Source organism: Spea bombifrons, chromosome 3 (genome assembly GCF_027358695.1).
Source record: "Spea bombifrons isolate aSpeBom1 chromosome 3, aSpeBom1.2.pri, whole genome shotgun sequence".
In the NCBI taxonomy this organism is placed as follows: Eukaryota; Metazoa; Chordata; class Amphibia; order Anura; family Pelobatidae; genus Spea; species Spea bombifrons.
In genome coordinates this window covers 14,610,739-14,628,754 of record NC_071089.1, presented here as the reverse complement: position 1 = coordinate 14,628,754, position 18,016 = coordinate 14,610,739, and the positions used below count along the sequence as shown (strand labels likewise).

General features: G+C 36.3%; 1 protein-coding gene across 2 annotated transcripts in view; it reads left to right on the top strand.

Annotated features, from left to right (window-relative positions):
* Positions 1-18,016, top strand: part of NRXN1 (neurexin 1) — a 632,749-nt gene that overhangs the window by 311,378 nt on the left and 303,355 nt on the right. For both annotated transcript variants that reach the window (XM_053459665.1, XM_053459664.1), the window contains 2 exons: positions 3,357-3,738; positions 5,586-5,776. In XM_053459665.1, coding sequence (XP_053315640.1) covers positions 3,357-3,738; positions 5,586-5,776 — 573 coding nt within the window. The remainder of the gene's footprint in view (positions 1-3,356; positions 3,739-5,585; positions 5,777-18,016) is intronic.

Genomic DNA, 18,016 nt, shown 5'->3' with positions numbered 1-18,016 from the left:
ACTAAGCCTCCTGAAGTGTTTCCGCAAAAATGTGGAGCCTCCGCACTTAACCCATTAGTTGCTTGAAAATCGCAAATTGATATTTCACCTTCCATTCACAGAGGGATGTGAGGAGATAATATAAAAATTGTAAGAAATGGGGGGGGGGCATGGAATAAGTAACCTCAGGGGGTATAATGTCTACTTATACCCTTCTTATCCCCATACACTGGTTACTGGGTTGGGGAATTTAAAATATAAAAAAATATCCCATGAGAGTATGGGCATTTGCAGGATTTTTTCCGAGGGGGGGTATCCCCCTCACCAACCCCATATCTCGAACATTCAATGAACATTCTGAGGTATGAGAAAAAAGAGGGCAGTTAGAGGGTAGTAAGAAAAAGGGACATAAAGGCTTGGAGTCAAAATAGCACACTTAGCAGTTTTGCAGCAGCTGTGGCTAACATTTGTCACTCAAAGTGCTGTTATTACATTTCTCATAATGTTCAGCCAATCAAGTGGATGGCTGAGAAGCATGGGATGTGCATTGCACAGTAGCTACAGTACCAATCCAAAATGAAATAAAAGCTAACTTTTGTCACTCCAGTTGATGCTTGACATACCAGACTGACTGAGAGTCATGCAGTATCAACAGCTGGAGTATTAACTAACCCTAGCTGCAATACATGTTTGAAGTAAACTACCTTGTGTCTGTAGCCTGCAAACTGTGTGTCTGCACAGGCAGGGACTCTGTGACTATGAAGGAGCAGCTGCCAGAGTAAAGGGGAGGAGACTAGTTAGACGGAAAGAACAGACCAAACCACTCTGACAGCAGATGGTGTAAATAATTAAATACTTTTTGGCTGCACCCCCCTGACTACCAGGTGTTTTTATGCTTTTTATATCTAGTTAACATACAGCCTACTGTTTCCCCCTCCCTACTGCTTCTCCAGTGTGCCTCTTTGAATTTCGGTACGGGGGCAAGTGCCCCCCCCGCTAGGGATGCCCATGCATGGGAGGAACACAGGATAATCCAACACCTCCACCTAACCTTCCATTCTATGCACAGTGGGATGAAGGGGCCATGAAATGTATGCCCCTCAATGCCCGTAACCCCTGAGCATTGGGATGGGAGTTACATCGATATTAACCCTTTGGAGAGGCATGGATGTCATTATGTGCCTCTTCTACTTCCTCCATCCCTGGGAGGGGGTTACATTGAACCAATAAATAGGGGGATCAAGTCCATCTATTCACCTTTCTGTTGCCAGGAAGAGGACAGTGAAAATCTCTGTCCCCGCGCTTCTCACTCAAACGGTTCAACCTTTTTGAAATTCAGTTAACTTTTAGTGACCATCCAGTGTTGTCAAAAAGATGAAAAAAATAATCATCCCATCTGCACCTAATGGCAGCCATTTCTAAAATCAAAGCAATAGACATTCATGCCAAGTAAATGTAGGATGCAGTGCAGCGGGTAGACAGGGATATAGAGACATAACCTGTTCAGGGGCCATTTTAGAATCAGCTGCCATCAGGTGTGGATTGGTTTGTTTTTTGGTTCTTTTTATCCATATCTCATTAGTAGTTGGGGTATACCAGGTTGTACATCATTTTACAATCCATTAGATGACACAGATACATTCAAATACCCTTTGATTAGGATATGATTATGAATTTTAAAATGACTTCATGGTTTTATAGATAACTTACTAAATATGACATTAGTATTTATACAAACAAATCGATGGCATATGTGAGTGGTGCGTTTACTCAGTAGCTTAGTAAGAATTCTGCAATTAATGAAAAGTATCTGTTGCAGACTAAACTACAATAAAGTAACAATATGAGACCAGTTAAAACAAAATTCCTTATTCGAACTATAACTATATTTGACCTTTTGACAAGCTGTGGCATATCAGTGAGTGCCCAGTTCTTTCTCAGCAGCCTTTTAGTAGAATAAAAGTCACCTGCTCCTGCAGACCTCCAATTATTTTCCTAGAAAACAGATAATAAAGCCGGTTAACAACATAAAATAATGGGCACCTACGGTCTCAGTCAAAACTATAATTCATATGTTTCCATGCATGCTACAGTAAGTGTTCTTCTCTAGAACAGTCACTCTTTAGACCCAAATTTCTTTGTCTTTATTATTATTCGCCTGACACCCCTAGGATCTCAGAGTGTTTAGCAGGTATAATTATATCACGGTGCTTTACAGCTATAAAAGTCACTAGAATTCTATGGAAGCAGCAGAAATGTTTTTCTGAAAAATGTTAAATTATAATTTAAATTATGCTCCCCTAAGCATACCTGACTATTCTTCTTAAAACAAAGATACCCCTTTTGAAATTCACTGTTCTAGAAAAGGTCAAATCCGTTTGTTGGTTCCTGGTGCAATCTGTTTTGTACCCTAACAATAACACTATTTAACTGGGTTTTTAAATATTATAGCATTAACAAACATTAAATCTGCAATTTTGTTTGCCTGCATGTCATTTCTAAAGTAATAAACAATATTTAAATATTTTAAAGAGGGATAAAGCTGTTGGATCTTCTCAAATCCTTAACATCCGTAAGATTCTTATCTAAATAGATTCTCACGTTATCTGCACATATCACTTCTCCAAAAGTAATTGCTTGTGAATCTGTCGGCTGAAAACATCTCAAACCATATGTATCAGATAACAGGTTAGACCTACAGGTTTCTTACTTTTTTGTAGCAATATCTTATTATAAATTAACATAAAACGTATGTGAAATAATAAAATATTGCATTTAAATACAATAAAGGTATGAATATTGGATACGGATGGGTACAAAATATCCATTTCTCTAATGGAGGAACCAAATTAGCATTCTCAATGTCTACAGGGAAAATAGTCATTTTTCCTGTAGACATTGAGAATAGTCATTCTAAGTGTATCATTTAATTATTAACATTAGTAGGAAGTCTAGCAGTAATGATGCTCTTCATTTAAACTTCTTTTCTGTGTAAAAAGAAGAAAAACATAGAATCAGGTGGTAGATAAACATTTTTCCATTTAGTCTATGAAATGTTCTACCTGATGTAAAGCCTAAAGCTTTGGTGAGTTCTTGGTGCTGCCTTATGTTCAGGAGAACCCTGTATGATGCATGCTTACATGTCCCAACTGTATTGACCTCTATCATTCTTGTATGGTATTCCATGTATCCTCCTCGCTCTGATTGAAGTTCATTGACACCCTATGTAATTGCTCCTTATCTTAATGTTAACAAGTGGTCATAGTATGTGAACACTCTCTAGCCAACAGCTTTCTTTAGCACAAAATTAGGTAGAGAGGACCTTTTAAAGAGTCAGACATGCCTTATGTATTAATATATGTTTTATTTTTGCACAGGTCAAATGGCTGGTGACCACACAAGACTGGAATTCCACAACATTGAGACTGGAATAATAACAGAACGACGTTACTTATCTGTGGTCCCTTCTAACTTCATTGGTCATCTGCAAAGCCTAACGTTCAACGGCATGCCGTATATTGACTTGTGTAAAAATGGTGACATAGATTACTGTGAAGTGAACGCTCGATTTGGGTTCAGGAACATTATCGCAGATCCGGTCACATTTAAGACGAAAGCAAGCTATGTTGCTCTGCCTACTCTGCAAGCCTACACGTCGATGCACCTTTTCTTTCAGTTCAAGACTACATCTCCAGATGGGCTGATTCTGTACAACAGCGGAGATGGCAATGACTTTATTGTAGTTGAGTTAGTCAAGGGGTAAGTATAAACAGTTCCATACAATGCAGTGTGTACATCCAAGGATGATGACATCTGATGATGACATTTTAAATTATATTTACAAATTGGTAGTAAATATTAGTAGGTTTTACATTTTTCCGAAGATAGGAAGCCCTACCATGCTCATAAACTAGACAATAATTGTGAACTACAAGTTTAACTTCTTTTATTGTGTTGCTGTAATATTTTTTAATTGAATTCCTCCAGTGCATAACATTTAAAATTACACCCCCCCCCTAAAATTTTAGATTTGTCAGAATTTAAAAGAATCATAGAAAAGAGTTCGGGCAATGGATAGATATTATTGAGAACATCAGAGAGCTCAAATAATTTTAGCATTTCTAGTAGACAAAAAAAATGTTATTTTAGTACATTTTAAATTAATTTTTCTTTTCCACTGATGAATTTGATTGTATGGCTTTACTGTGCATGGTTCACTGTAAAAACTATGCCAATATAAAAGAAAACCACTCTAATAATAATAACGATTATTATTATTTTTATTATTAAACCCACCAAAAAATAAGCTATTGAAATATTTAGAATTTATAATTTGCAATTTAATATATATTATAATGTATACAAAGGTTAAACATAATAATTTCTGTAATGTCCACTCTCATATCTTTAACAACTGGGCCCACAGTGTGATTGGAATGGTTTCAGCGCAATTATTTTTGCAATCAGCTAGTTGGCATTAAAAACACCACTCAAAAAAAGATCTTGTTTCATTTTTCTAAGTGACCACTAGAGGTCCTCAGCGGTTTGCATTATTTTTTTTATAAGTTTACCGCTATGCTGCTTTTCTTTTAAAGGAGAAATTGTTTTAGTTCATGTTGTGGAAATGTGAAATATTTCACAGTTGTCATTGGTAACAGTCTGTGAGAAGTGTTTATATTCAGAATAATTAAAAAAAATCATATGAGCTCATTAAGTCTTTTTGTGCATATATATATATATATATATATATATATATATATATATAACATTGGGGTCACTTAGCTGTTCTCACGGAAAACATTTTTTTTAGCTGTGTGACATAATTGCAAAAAGAGTTTCTAATGATCCATTAGCCTTCTAAACTTAAATTTGGTTTAGCACACACAACTTGCCATTGGAAACCAGGAGTAATGGGAGTGATAAAGGGCCTCTGTATGCCTTAAAAATCCTGCTACAATAATCATTTACAACATTAACAATGTCTACACTGATCCATTTCATGTTATTTTAATGGACAAAATTAGATTTTCTTTCAAAAACAAGCACATTTCTAAGTGACCCCACACTTTGAACAGTAGTATATATATATATATATATATATATATATATATATATATATATATTGTAAACCTATTAAATGTTTTGTAAGAAATTTTGAGTTATCCAATTGATTAAAGCGGTACAAGGATGTCTGTAAATTATTCTTTCAAACTGTCTTTATACCTAATTGGACCCCTAGGCAAGCTTTCCCTCACATTAGTCACTGGAACCCAGCTGCCAGCCCAATATGTCCTGAGTCTCATGTGGAGGTCTGTGCGGACCACTTGCACAGACCTCTCGGCCAATGCTTTCTTCTTTGTGCTGACCGCAGCCGGTGATGCCCGTGCCATATGGAAGTGCTGGTGAAGAGGTCAGGTGCAATGATCCTACCTTGCATGTGTATTCCTGGCTATGGTGGCTCGGGTAAGCGTGGGCTCAAGGCAGCGGCCCCTTTTGCACCATTTGGCCCTGCTTACTGTTTTGTGGCAACTGGGTCTACAGAGGTATTCTGCACATTTACCTCAAGTGATTCAAATAAAAAATAGATATTTTTGTTTGTTTTGTAGGTATTTACATTATGTATTTGACTTGGGAAATGGTGCAAATCTTATTAAAGGAAGCTCCAATAAGCCTTTAAACGACCATCAGTGGCACAACGTGATGATATCGAGGGATACTAGCAACCTTCACACTGTTAAAATAGACACCAAAATCACTACCCAGAGTACGGCAGGCGCAAGAAACCTAGACCTCAAAAGTAAGTATTAACACCCATTCTTTCTTACCTTAAATTATATATGTTGTATGTGTGGAAGTACATTGCCATTCCAAATCTGAGGTGTCAATTATTACACCAATACCTTCATGTTTAGGAATCTTGGAAATGCTTCCAAACAGAGCTTAAAGAAATGTATCATCGCCAATAGAATTGTTAGAAGTATTCCATAAAATATAAAATTGGCGGTAGTATTCAATAAAACAGGAGTTTGAAGTAGGGTTGAATGTTTCCACTCCTGACTGTTTCCATTATGAATGGTGAACTCCAGTAAGCTTTTCCTGGAAAAAGCAGATGAAGTATTAAATTCATACACAAATTAGTGATGTGACGGTTTGTGTCACTAAATCGCCACGCGTTAACTATGCACTAAATCGTTAACTGTGTCACTAAATCGCCACGCGTTAACTACTACATCAGGAGTTCACCAGAGCTTAGGCTCTCATAATGCAAACTCAAAGGTTAGGGAATACACTTTATGTGTAATTTCAGAATCTGAGTACTCTTGTCCTTAGAATAGTATCTACATTACTAAGTCCATATCCCCCAAGGGCAGTAGTGATGTACAATAAAAAAGATTTAAGTAGGTTCATAGTATTTTGAACTTCCTTTTGAAATACATGAAACAATTAATGACCGGATATCACTAATACTTCCTGTATCATTTATTTTTCCCATACAAATACATTTCCGATGTGTACGTGAATCGCTAGGAAATTCATATTTCATTAACAAAAGGATTGTTTTGGACGTCACAGGAAAGTAAAACTGGAAAATGATCATACCCATTTTGACATATATTTTATTCATAGATGTTATAAGGAATAAAAAAAGGTGACTATATTATCACGCCTGGGATCTCTCTGGGTGAAGTGCTGCTTCTCTGCTGGTCCGTTTCTCTTTCTCCGTCAGCGGAGCACTGGGTGGCTTTGGCCACTCACTGTCCATGTCTTGCCTACCTCCTGCCCACAATCCCCTCCATGAAAAGCACTCAGATTCCTCCCCAACCCCACATAATGCAACTCTTCCAGAAGAGGGAGATCTCTAGGTAGCTTGCACAAGGAGGTCCCAGTATGCATTCTACCCAATTAAGAGGGTTACTAGACTTTGAGGCGAGGATCCCCCATAACATACCTGGAAACTTTCTAAATGAGCTGCCCCTGTGATGTTTGAAATATTAGCCCATTAATAGCCCTTTGTGAATATTCTATTAAGTGACTCACAAATGTGCTAATCAATCAAAGTCCAGTCCTCATTATCTGTCATTATTTAACTATACACTTAATTGAGTCACCTGCATTCAAGCAGAGATGCCAACTATAACATGCTGGTAACAATTGGGAGTTTTATATATAATCTCTGCAATGTAGAATAATGCACAGACGCTATATATATTTTCTATTGCTGCTAAATGAGCTCCTTTGTTTTTAAGGACATAAACTATATGAATAGGGAACCACATATATCAGTATATAGCCTGTACTAGACAATGCGTCTCTCAAGTAAACATAGATCCCATAGGTATGTTTCAGAGAAATGTCACTTAAAACTCTTGTTAGCTGTGCCTGTTTTAGTCTAAACAGAGATTCTAGTTGTTTTTCACTTATATACATGTGTACATAAGGTAATACTATAGTGTGATGCAGGTTGCAAATAGTGTAGAGAAGCTATTTTATAAGATGTGTACTTGACATATATAACAACTGGAAGATATTCCTTATTTTAGATACATACCATCTGTAGAGCTCTGATAATCACTCCCAAGTGAATTATGTTTAAAGAGTGATGCCCCCTTTCTACCACTAGATGGTAGTAGAGCACTATAATACACTCCACTCCTTGAAACATGCATGAGATTATCAAGTAGCAAACCTGTTAGCGCCCAGTGATTTTCTTGGGGATCAGCTTGTTCTGAGAGTAATATAGGGTTTAGAATGTTTGGTGCATATCTGTGGCAGTTACATGGATCAGTGTGTAGCCTCTGCAACCATACAATCCAGAAATCAAAATGATGGTTCACATCAACCTTGAAAAAAGGAGATTTTTCTCACCCAGGCTTTGTGTTTTATCCATCAGGAGTTTAATTCTGTTTTGTAAATTCCAAATTATGAGTGCATTTCTTTATAGGTGAAATTAAAATGTGTAGATCCTTTTGCTCCAAAAAATTGTTTCTCGTATCTGAAAGGCAGATTGATGTTTACTGCTTTGCCTGACATGTGCAATGGGATGCCTGCACTATGCAGTCATTCAAAAATGATTTCAGAACATTTTCTAGGTCACATATTAAAGATCAGCAAAGCAATGCTAGTGGAGTATTTTTTATCCAATAAAATGTTCCAGCACTGCTTACAACATACTGTATATATTATAAGGAATATGCCTACATGTACAGTATCTGCTGTGTTATATGGATATCATGAAATCATTACGTTACGCCCCTTATTCATTACGGGAACATCCGCAAATATATGGATGCTTCTCACGGAAAGAAATTACATACAATTTCTCATTTCTCTTATGTTACTGGCAGCTCGTGCCTGGCCACACATTAATGGATGCACAAGGTTATGTATTGTTGTATGTCAGGGCCCACGTAAGTCACTCGATTTAGCTCAGCCAAATAAGCGTGTTTACTACTTCTCCAATGAACAACACTAAGGCTAAAATAGACCTTCCTGTGTTTTCAACATTATGTTCTGATAAAGATGTTTGTCAGCTCCTTCCACAAGATAAGCAGACCTAAACTTAGATTGTTTACAGCAATTCACAGCCAGCACTGTGTCTACATATTTGACCACTTAAAATATGTTATCCTCTGTTCCCTGTGATTATAAGACAAGCCCTCAAACTTTGGACCTTAATAAAAGGAAAAAAAGACCTGAATAAGATGATCCTACGCGATCTCATATAATTACCCGCTATATCATACTCTCGTTCCCTCTAACATTCTCTCGCTCTCTCAAATGCTCATTCACTCTCTCACAATCTTCCAACCTTCTCTTCTTCCATGCCCCTGTCTTGTTTTTCACAGCTCCGCTTCTTCTCTTGCCTCTTCTCATTCTTCTGTCTTCTTTCTTTGTCCGCTTCTCCCTGGTATTCACTCCATTATGCAAATACTTGCATAAAAAGGGCAGAGCCCTCCAATCAGGAGAGAGGCTGTCACAGTGCTGCCCATCTTGACTCCGCCAAGTAAACATGACCCCATCCAGTATGACATAGGTGTAATTATATTCACTACCAGAAAGTGGTCTCTTTCATAGTTTCAGAGGAAAAAGCGCTGGTTCTCTGGGTCAAAACCCGAATCCTCTGGGTAGCCGGAGTGGGGACCTGAGACACCCCACTCCACACCCATTTCCTTTTTAAATGGGGATGTTCCTCATGGCATCAGCAACAACGCTCACTGATGTCAGCCAGAATGCCCACTGCACGGCATTGTGAACACCCACTGACATCAGCGGAAATGCACCCATTGACGCCAATAGGCAGTCCTGGGTAGTCGGAGCCCAAAAGTTCACAGATATGATCCTCAGGTTTGACCTGAGTCTCTGGGTCACTTTCCTTTCACTTCAGGCATGGGGCATTGTTTAGCCATGCAGGGTCCTCACCCACTTCCCATTCTACCTAGGGAAGCCCCACCCCTGGCATGACTAGCCATGCCTACATTGTTGACTGGTCACATCCCACACACACACTAGCCCCACCCCTCACAAAACCACTCCGCCCAGAAGTGGAAGAGCTCCTGGTAGCCTGCCCTGGCTACCAAGTATGATGGTTACTACCTAAGCATCATCAGAGCAAATGATTAAAAGTATATTAAAAGTATTTTTTTTTTACTTTTATCATTCATGTTGTGACGTTAATGAAGCAGTTAAGCAACACCCTCGCATCTTGGCTTCAGAATACAGATATTCCATCTAACATGGACATGACTATTTTAGACTAGTGTTTATTAAGATTGGTTTACATATATTTTATATACTTTTTAAGAGAGGCCAATTTTATATATGTCAACTTGGAAAAAAATCTTCATAGAATTTAAAAGCAAGTGCAACAGAAATGCAGCTTATAGAAACAGCCTATTTCTGTGTGAAAAAGAAATGACATCTGCAGTTGTCAGAGACAATATTTGTATATATATATATTTATAACGCAATAAACAGTACATAGAATGTTTCGAGTCTCCCGGTAATCTCATCTCATTTAGTTCATAATTGTTCTCTGTAACCTCCAAACTGCTTTGTTGGCTAAAATGGTCATAGAGTATAATTAAACTACAGGGCTTATATTTTTCACGTAGGGTACACATTTCCCCGTTCTCAACATTAATTTGTTCCTTATCAGCGTGTAAAACCCGCTTAGGCAAACATAACACGTTACTAGCTCATTAACTTGGGATAAAAATCTGTACTGCCTGTAACCTGCTTCTTTTATTACTTTAACTGGGTAGACTCTAGGTATACCGCTGTTGATTATTATAATACAGGCCTAGTACGGCAGGTTTTATATCTTTTTTTTTTACTTAGGCCTCTATTGCTGCTAATTTGAGCAGCGCTTGTTCTGCTAGTACAGAACGTCCAAGTCTTTACATTTAATGAGATGCATGCAATTTCTGTATTTTCTAGAGCTGCTGGCTCACATATGGCTAATAACAACAGATTAGGAATCTCTGTGCCTCCAGCTGTACGCGTACAACCCCAAGGTGATACTTTATGTTAGTAATGAATAGACTTTTGTTAGTCAGTCCTGTCTACTTGAGGGACAGGACATTTTCCCATTGAATGAAACCTTTTGTAGTCCTGCTTGCGGTAACTGGCGCCATGTTATTTAAAGAGCAGTCCTCGGAGAATGTTAAACTGTGTCACAGAAAATCAAGCCTATTCTTCCAGTCGGCAGGTGTCCCTTTTGGGGCGTTTTGACATTGCTTATGCACTTGTTATGGAGTGTTTTGTCCTTTCCATTATAACAGGAGCTAGATTTTAATATGTATTTCTGTATATATATTTGGGATCCCTGTGATATTTGTAGGTAAATGGTAGAACACAATAGATGGCAGCTATACATTTTGAAACATGTTTATTTTATTATCTACCAATTAGCAAAATATCATTCAATGCCTGCTTCAAATGCATGTTACTGGTCCAAGATGCAGGGAAATCAACATTTTTTTATTGTAACCAAAAATAAGCAGTTTTAGAACAGGTAATTTAGCACTTACACATTAGAAACAACTCCACAGACTAAATGTTTCCTTTTGAATGGGCATCTGAAAAAAAATCTTCTGACAAATGAATTTTCATTTAATAACAAATCTATTAAAACCTATTTATCTAATTTTGATACATGTGGTTAGCAATTCTATTTTGGGTGAACTCATATGGGAACTCTCATGGTTTGATCCTGAGTTTCAGGGTTTTGGCTCAATCTCAGGGTGAAGGGGCAGATTATCAGGGTCACACAGTCTGGAGCTGACTATTCTTCACTGCTGTGATCCTCTCTAACATTTGGTTACCTTTACTACCAGTATGTTATGTTTGATATCTCTGCTTGAATGCAGGTGACTCAAGTGTATCTTTAAATAATACCAAGTCAAAATTTCCATGAGAACGTTATTTTTGCCATTTTGGTATCACATTTGCCAAGTAACTTTATAGAAACTTCACAATTGGCTACTAAGGGGTTAATATTTTTAAGTGTCTCAGGGTCAGCTAATTGAGAAATTTCCCAGGTATGGTTGTATTTCCTAAAAAGTTGAGGGTTAACCTGACCAAACCTGACCAAACTGAAGGCACATGTCCTTGCATGTTAGTACTTGCAAAGAAACTCATAAATTTAATTAAAAAAAAATGGTTTCCTTGCGAGTAGATCGGAGTGCATGTGACTTTACATTTTCTGAGTTACAGGTGAGGGCATGTATGATGAAGGACAACTTGTGTGTCCTCATCTGCAACTTCAAATGAAATTAACCAAGAAAATATAAAAATAAGTAAGTAATAAAATAGGTGAATATAGACAATGGTGAGCATGCAAGTTGTTCTCTAGTCTAACCCATGAATGTTTGGTACTACAAACAAAAAGTACTTTGTCAACTTGCATGCTCCAGCTGTTTAATGATTAGACCTCTACTTTTGTGGGATTTTGTCTGGAAACATTGCAAAAAAAAAAAATACATATATATATATATATATATATATATATATATATATATATATATATATATATATATATATATATATATATATATATATATATATGCTATAAAACAAACATTTCTTTGTCCCAACCATATCAGTTATTGAGATTTTCTTACAAAAACAGACTGAACATTTTTATCCGTGAAGTTTAATTTAGCATAGCTCAGGAACATTTGTATTATGTGAAGGTAAGCAACAAAAACACATCATTCACTTATTATGTGAAGTGTTATATAAATGCATGGCAATGACATCATACCAGCTACTCATAGAGCCATATTTAATTCTACAGCACACTCTCTAAAAAAAGAAACAGCGAAGGTCAGAAAGAACAAATGGAACAAAATTAAGACACAAAAAAAAAGGATAGTAAAAGAATTGACAGCAGTGTTGAAAGACAACGATTCTCTCATTGTAGTTAAACTTAAATCTTATTGAAAATTCCAGTATTGAGATTTTTGTTGCTTTAAGGTGGCTTTCCTTTCATCCACCAAAATATGGATGATATATTTTAAGGCGGTCTAGAATATATTTTTTCACTCAAAATGTTGTTTTAATGTGACTGTAATCAGGTACCTAGAGGGTTGATAGACATACAGACATAGAAATTGACAACAGATAAGAACCATTCGGCAAATCTAATCTGCTCATTTGCCCTGGTGCTGAGACTCAGACCTTAGTCAGTCCTTGGTCTTGTTTTAGATTCAGGATAGCTTTATTCCATCAATGTTTAAATTTACTCACTGTATTATCCTCTATCACTGTTCTATTTATTCACTACCATCTTTTTAAAGTAACATTTAGATGTAATACATTACATCTAAACCTCTGACTCTCCAGTTGTAGATGATGGCTTCTAATGCCCTATTCCCAATATTTTTAATACTGATTATATTCTGTTATTGGATATTTTGCACCTTGCATGATATGTCAGGATCTTTTATGTATAAAGTCTTTTATGTAAAGGTGGCTTTAGGTTGAAACCCAAGCATAGAACAGCACACCAATAAACTCTTATAACTGGGCAGGTATTATTAATGCTAATGTTCTGTAATTCCAAAAAGCATCACAAATATCAATCTGATCATTGTATGAGATTTTTTTTAATTAGTTTTTAAAATGTCTCTTCTTATGGTGTAGGTTTTAATTGAAAGTTAAATCAGACTATTTCCACCTCACGCTTGCAACAAGATTTAAAATCATCAGTATACATAAAAATCAGATCAGTTACCAAGATCAGCCCATAAATTAATAGTATAACCCCAAACTATCTCTGTTAATGCATGTATGTACATTCAAATATGCTTTCTTTACTTCTAATCATAGAATCTTCTTTTGTGTAGAGGAGAATTTGATTTCCAAACACTATAGGTGAATTTTAAAATATTCAGAGAAATTGATGTTCCACAGGAAACAAAGCGATAGAAATTGTTTCACAGTAAGAAAAATTGCACAGAGTAACAGAAAGCAAATTGGATAGAATTTTTGTCCTACGTGTTGATTATTTGGAACGGCAGTAGATATGGCAGATAAAGCACCTCCATACACACACTGCAAGGGTATGGATAAATGAAAGCTTAAACTTAAAACTTTTATAATGAAATAAATTATAACATCATTTTACCTCATTCATAATATTTCAGGGGGATGCCTAAATGGAATGTGACACTAAAGCAGGCGCTAATAGGTCGTTGCCATAGAAACTAAAAGGCTCCTTAAGGTTTCTCTGTTGTTTTTTAATAATTACATGCTTAGAGGTAGAAAAAAATGAAAGATCTCCTAACGTTAATTTGCATAACATGTTGGAGAGTACACGTTTAGGGGTCTGTCGCCTTTAACGGGGTATGGAAGTAATTTGCGTATGGAAATACATGGAATACATAGTGGTGCAAGGTGCCAATCGGGTTAGACAGGTGGGTGGCCACGCCTCTTGCCTGCCCACTTCTGGGCCGGACGCATGTCCGATTGAGACTGGCCTTGCCCCTTTCAGTCTCTTGTCACACCCCCAACATCCTAAATTGGACACACTGAATGTTACGTGATTTTGCATTTAGTTTTTTCCATGTAGAGTACAATGGGCTATGTGTAACAACTTAGTTCTATAATGATCACTTCTAATAAAGTACATAATCCTAGAACTCCCTTATTTATGGGAAATTCTTTCTCAGTAGTATATGAACTTAAAAGAAAAAAAAGTATTTTCCAGTTGGGGTTGAATTTTCGGATAACTGGTGTATTGTATGGCGTCTACGCATACGACAGCAGTCTTTTATATAATAACATTAGCTGTCCTCACAGACCCCGTAGTTCAGGTATATGAATAAGAATTGTAAGGCTGAGTGGATGAAGGTCAGGTCTGAGATTCCATAAACAGACGGTTTTTTGATGATCGCACTGCTCAAGCGTATAATAAAGTTTTGGTGATTTGAAACCTGCTGCTTCAGCTGATATGATAGCAAGTTGTCTCTTTAGAGCAGCTTACTCAGGACTTTTCCTACCCTAACGCAATTCTTAGATATTTCTGATGTATCCTCAACCTGACATTCTCTTTATTTTCAGACTACGGCTAAAGTCAAAATTATAGAAAAACTGAGAAAAATACCAAATTTCAAATTCAAAGTAGTGAAGTTAACTAAAAAAAGATTTCTTTTTGTTAATGTCTTAACTGAGTAGGTGTGCCATATAGACACCAAGATTATTAATAAGCTTCTGCCTGCCCTTGACCATGTATAACCAAGTTAAGGGCAAGTTAGCTTTCATTTTAGGGTGCTATGAAGAATTTTATTGAAAAAAATTGAAAATGTGTACAAATAAAATGGATGAACAATAAAAAAAACCCAATATAATTAACACACTAAAATAGTGCCTCCAAATAATATATCATGTGATAAGTGACCAGTAGCGCAGCACTGACGCGTTTCGCACTTTGATGTCAGGAAGTCAGGGCTGAACTGATGGTTATCACATGGGGAGCTACAAGGGGATGTCTTGGAATTAGGAATTAATTCGCTCTCGATAACTGTGGAATCCTGCAAAGATGTTTGTAAATGTTAGTATCAAGAGCTGATTGTGACTCCTTGGAAGTTGACTCACAAATTGTTTTTGAAAGCCTATAGTATTTTTATCTTATTTTTAAATATTCCTATCTATATGGAGTAACGTTTCTGGACACTTTTTGTGCTTTTTTCAGTAAGTGAATTCATATCATCCTTATTAGGTGTTATTTATTCACAATGATGTTGCGCTATGTATTCATCTTTTTCCATTTTTTAAATATATATATATCTACCTCCAAGGAAGTGATTATTTTATTATAAGATCTCATATAGGTATAGATATATAATTTCTGTGTGTACCTCTCTTATCACATGATATTATAGTATTTGGAGGCACTATTTTGGTGTGTTAATTAAAGAAAATAATTTTCACTCACATTTTGTAGACCTCATTTATTCACTCACTTTATTTGCACACAATTTCAGCTTATGTCTGGTTTGTAGCATATTTAAGTAGGGCTGATAATTATTGTCCATTTCTTTATATGAAAAAAAAAACCCGTGGCTGTGTTCTGTGCAGCATTTTGCAATGAAGGATGTCATACAAAAACATAGAAGAAACACTCACTTTTACACCAAATGCCATTTTTTTTATAAGCTGACTGTTTAGTATAAACTATACTTTTATATATACTCTATGGCTTCATCCACTGAATGGAAAGTTGGCAAGATAGTTGTGTTTTTAACGCACTTTGTTATAAAGGGCCAAACAGGTAAAATATTGACTCTATAAATTTATTTTGGGCCATTAAAAGAGGCTGACTTCGACAAAAGACTTCATCTTCTCTGCGACCAATACAGTTATATCTATTTTCCTTAATAAATTAGCAGTTAGTTAAGAATTCAGGACATAATTAAAATAGGTTTTAATTTTCAAAGGAAATTAATCCTAATGAGCACATTCTGGAAAGCTAGGTTTGAGAATTTAGTAGTCACAAAAAAACAACAAAAAAAAGCTTAAGCAACAACAGGGATTAAAGTTTCTAAATAATATCAGTAATCAAAAGTAATGCGTGATAACATCTAAGCAGAAATACTGAGTAACGCATGGAAGAGTATGTGCCGGTTACTAAAATGATGTGCACTATTTTCTCTGTCTTTCTTTATCTTTCCTATCTCTCTCTCCCTCCCTCAATTTTTCCACTCTTACTTTCCCCTCTCTCTCTCTCTTTGCCTCTTTTTTCTCTATCTCACCCTTTCTGTTTATTCCCCCCATTTCCCTTCTCTCTTTGTTTCTCTCTCCATCTTTCTTCTCCCTTTTTTCTCTTTATTTTCTCTTTCTTATTCTCCTCTCTGCACATCACTCTATTCAACAGCCTCCGTCCTCTCCCTGCACACAACTTGATCCAACAGCCTTTCTTCTCTCCACACGTTGCACTTTGACTATTGGTTATGTTGGGTGGGACAAAAAATGAAGGTCCAGTCATAGTGCCCTCACATTAAGCTTCGCCGAGCATCACCGGCAATTACTATGGTGACAAAGCTTTCGTATGTATAAAAGTGATCTAGGGCATGAAATATGCATCACAAAAATGTCCACTATTAGTGAGCAGCTGCATAGAATAGGTTATTATATTATGTACTTAGAAATTAGACTATATACACTATTACTAATACACTAATAATTAAGCCTTCACAAAGAATATATAGCACAAGGTGTATAATCTTTGTAGGAAAGATCCTAATTGCAATCTTACTTAGGCTTGGCCTATGTCTCTTAATATAATATTAAATCCCAGTCATTTGTATGTGTATTATAATCACTGGTCCTCCTATGTGCGTGTTTCAATGATTAACCAGAATTTTTGGGTTACTATACCTTCACTCGTAAAAATATTAACTAATGATACAATGCATAGCCCTACTATTGTCTATTATATTGTTTGTTTTTTACTAGTGTAAGTACAGGTTTGATTTTTAAATCATGAAAGTACCCATGGTTCACCATCATCAACCTATGCCTTATTTTCAACTCACAAATTCCATAACTATGATTTACAGGAAATATCATCTTGGAAAGGAAACCATTCCCTAATAATAGGGCAATAATCACATAACCTGTATTAATTAAAAGAAAGACAAATTCCTTTGGTAGGACTGTCTCTCACTTAGTATGGTGCCCAGAACAATTTAATGAAACAATATTAAAACGAAATGTATTACATTATCTATCCTGGCGTTATTCCCAGACTTTTGACCAGACTTTGTTAACACAAAAATAGATTTGCTAGCAATCGGGTGCTCTAAATAACTAATATTCCACATATGGTCATAAACTGATTGCATTTTTCCAGTAGAATATTATGTTGTTTGATCAACTATAGCTCAAATATATATTTCTAAGTTAAGTTTATGATCATAATGTTTTAGTGTACAGCATTATGGAATTACTCGGTGCCATACACAAAATAATAATGTATTTACCGTATTTGCTCGATTATAAGACGACCCTGATTATAAGACGACCCCCCAAAATCTGAATATTAACTTAGGAAAAAAAGAAAAAGCCTGAATATAAGACGACCCTAAAGGAAAAAAGTTTTACCAGTAAATGTTAATTCATGTAAACTATTTTTTTTAATAAAAGCTATGATTGAGAAAAATATTTTTTTTTTGTTTTTATTTCTTTTATATTTTCTATTGTATTTTCCAACCTGTCCCCCAGTTACGCACATCTGCCCCCAGGCTTGCCACACCAATATGGCACTGTGGCCCATGATATGCCTTTTAACCCTCTATATGCCACTGTGCCCCATGGTATGCCTTTTGACCCCCTATGTGCCACTCTGCCTCCAGAAATGCCTTATACCCCTATATCCCATTCTGGCATTTAGGGGGTTAAAATGCATATTATGGGGCAGAGTGGCATATAGGGAGGTATAAGGCATTCCAGGAGGCAGAGTGGCATTAAGGGAGTTAAAAGGCATTATATAGAGCACTCTGCCTCCAGAAATGCCTTATACCCCTATATGCCA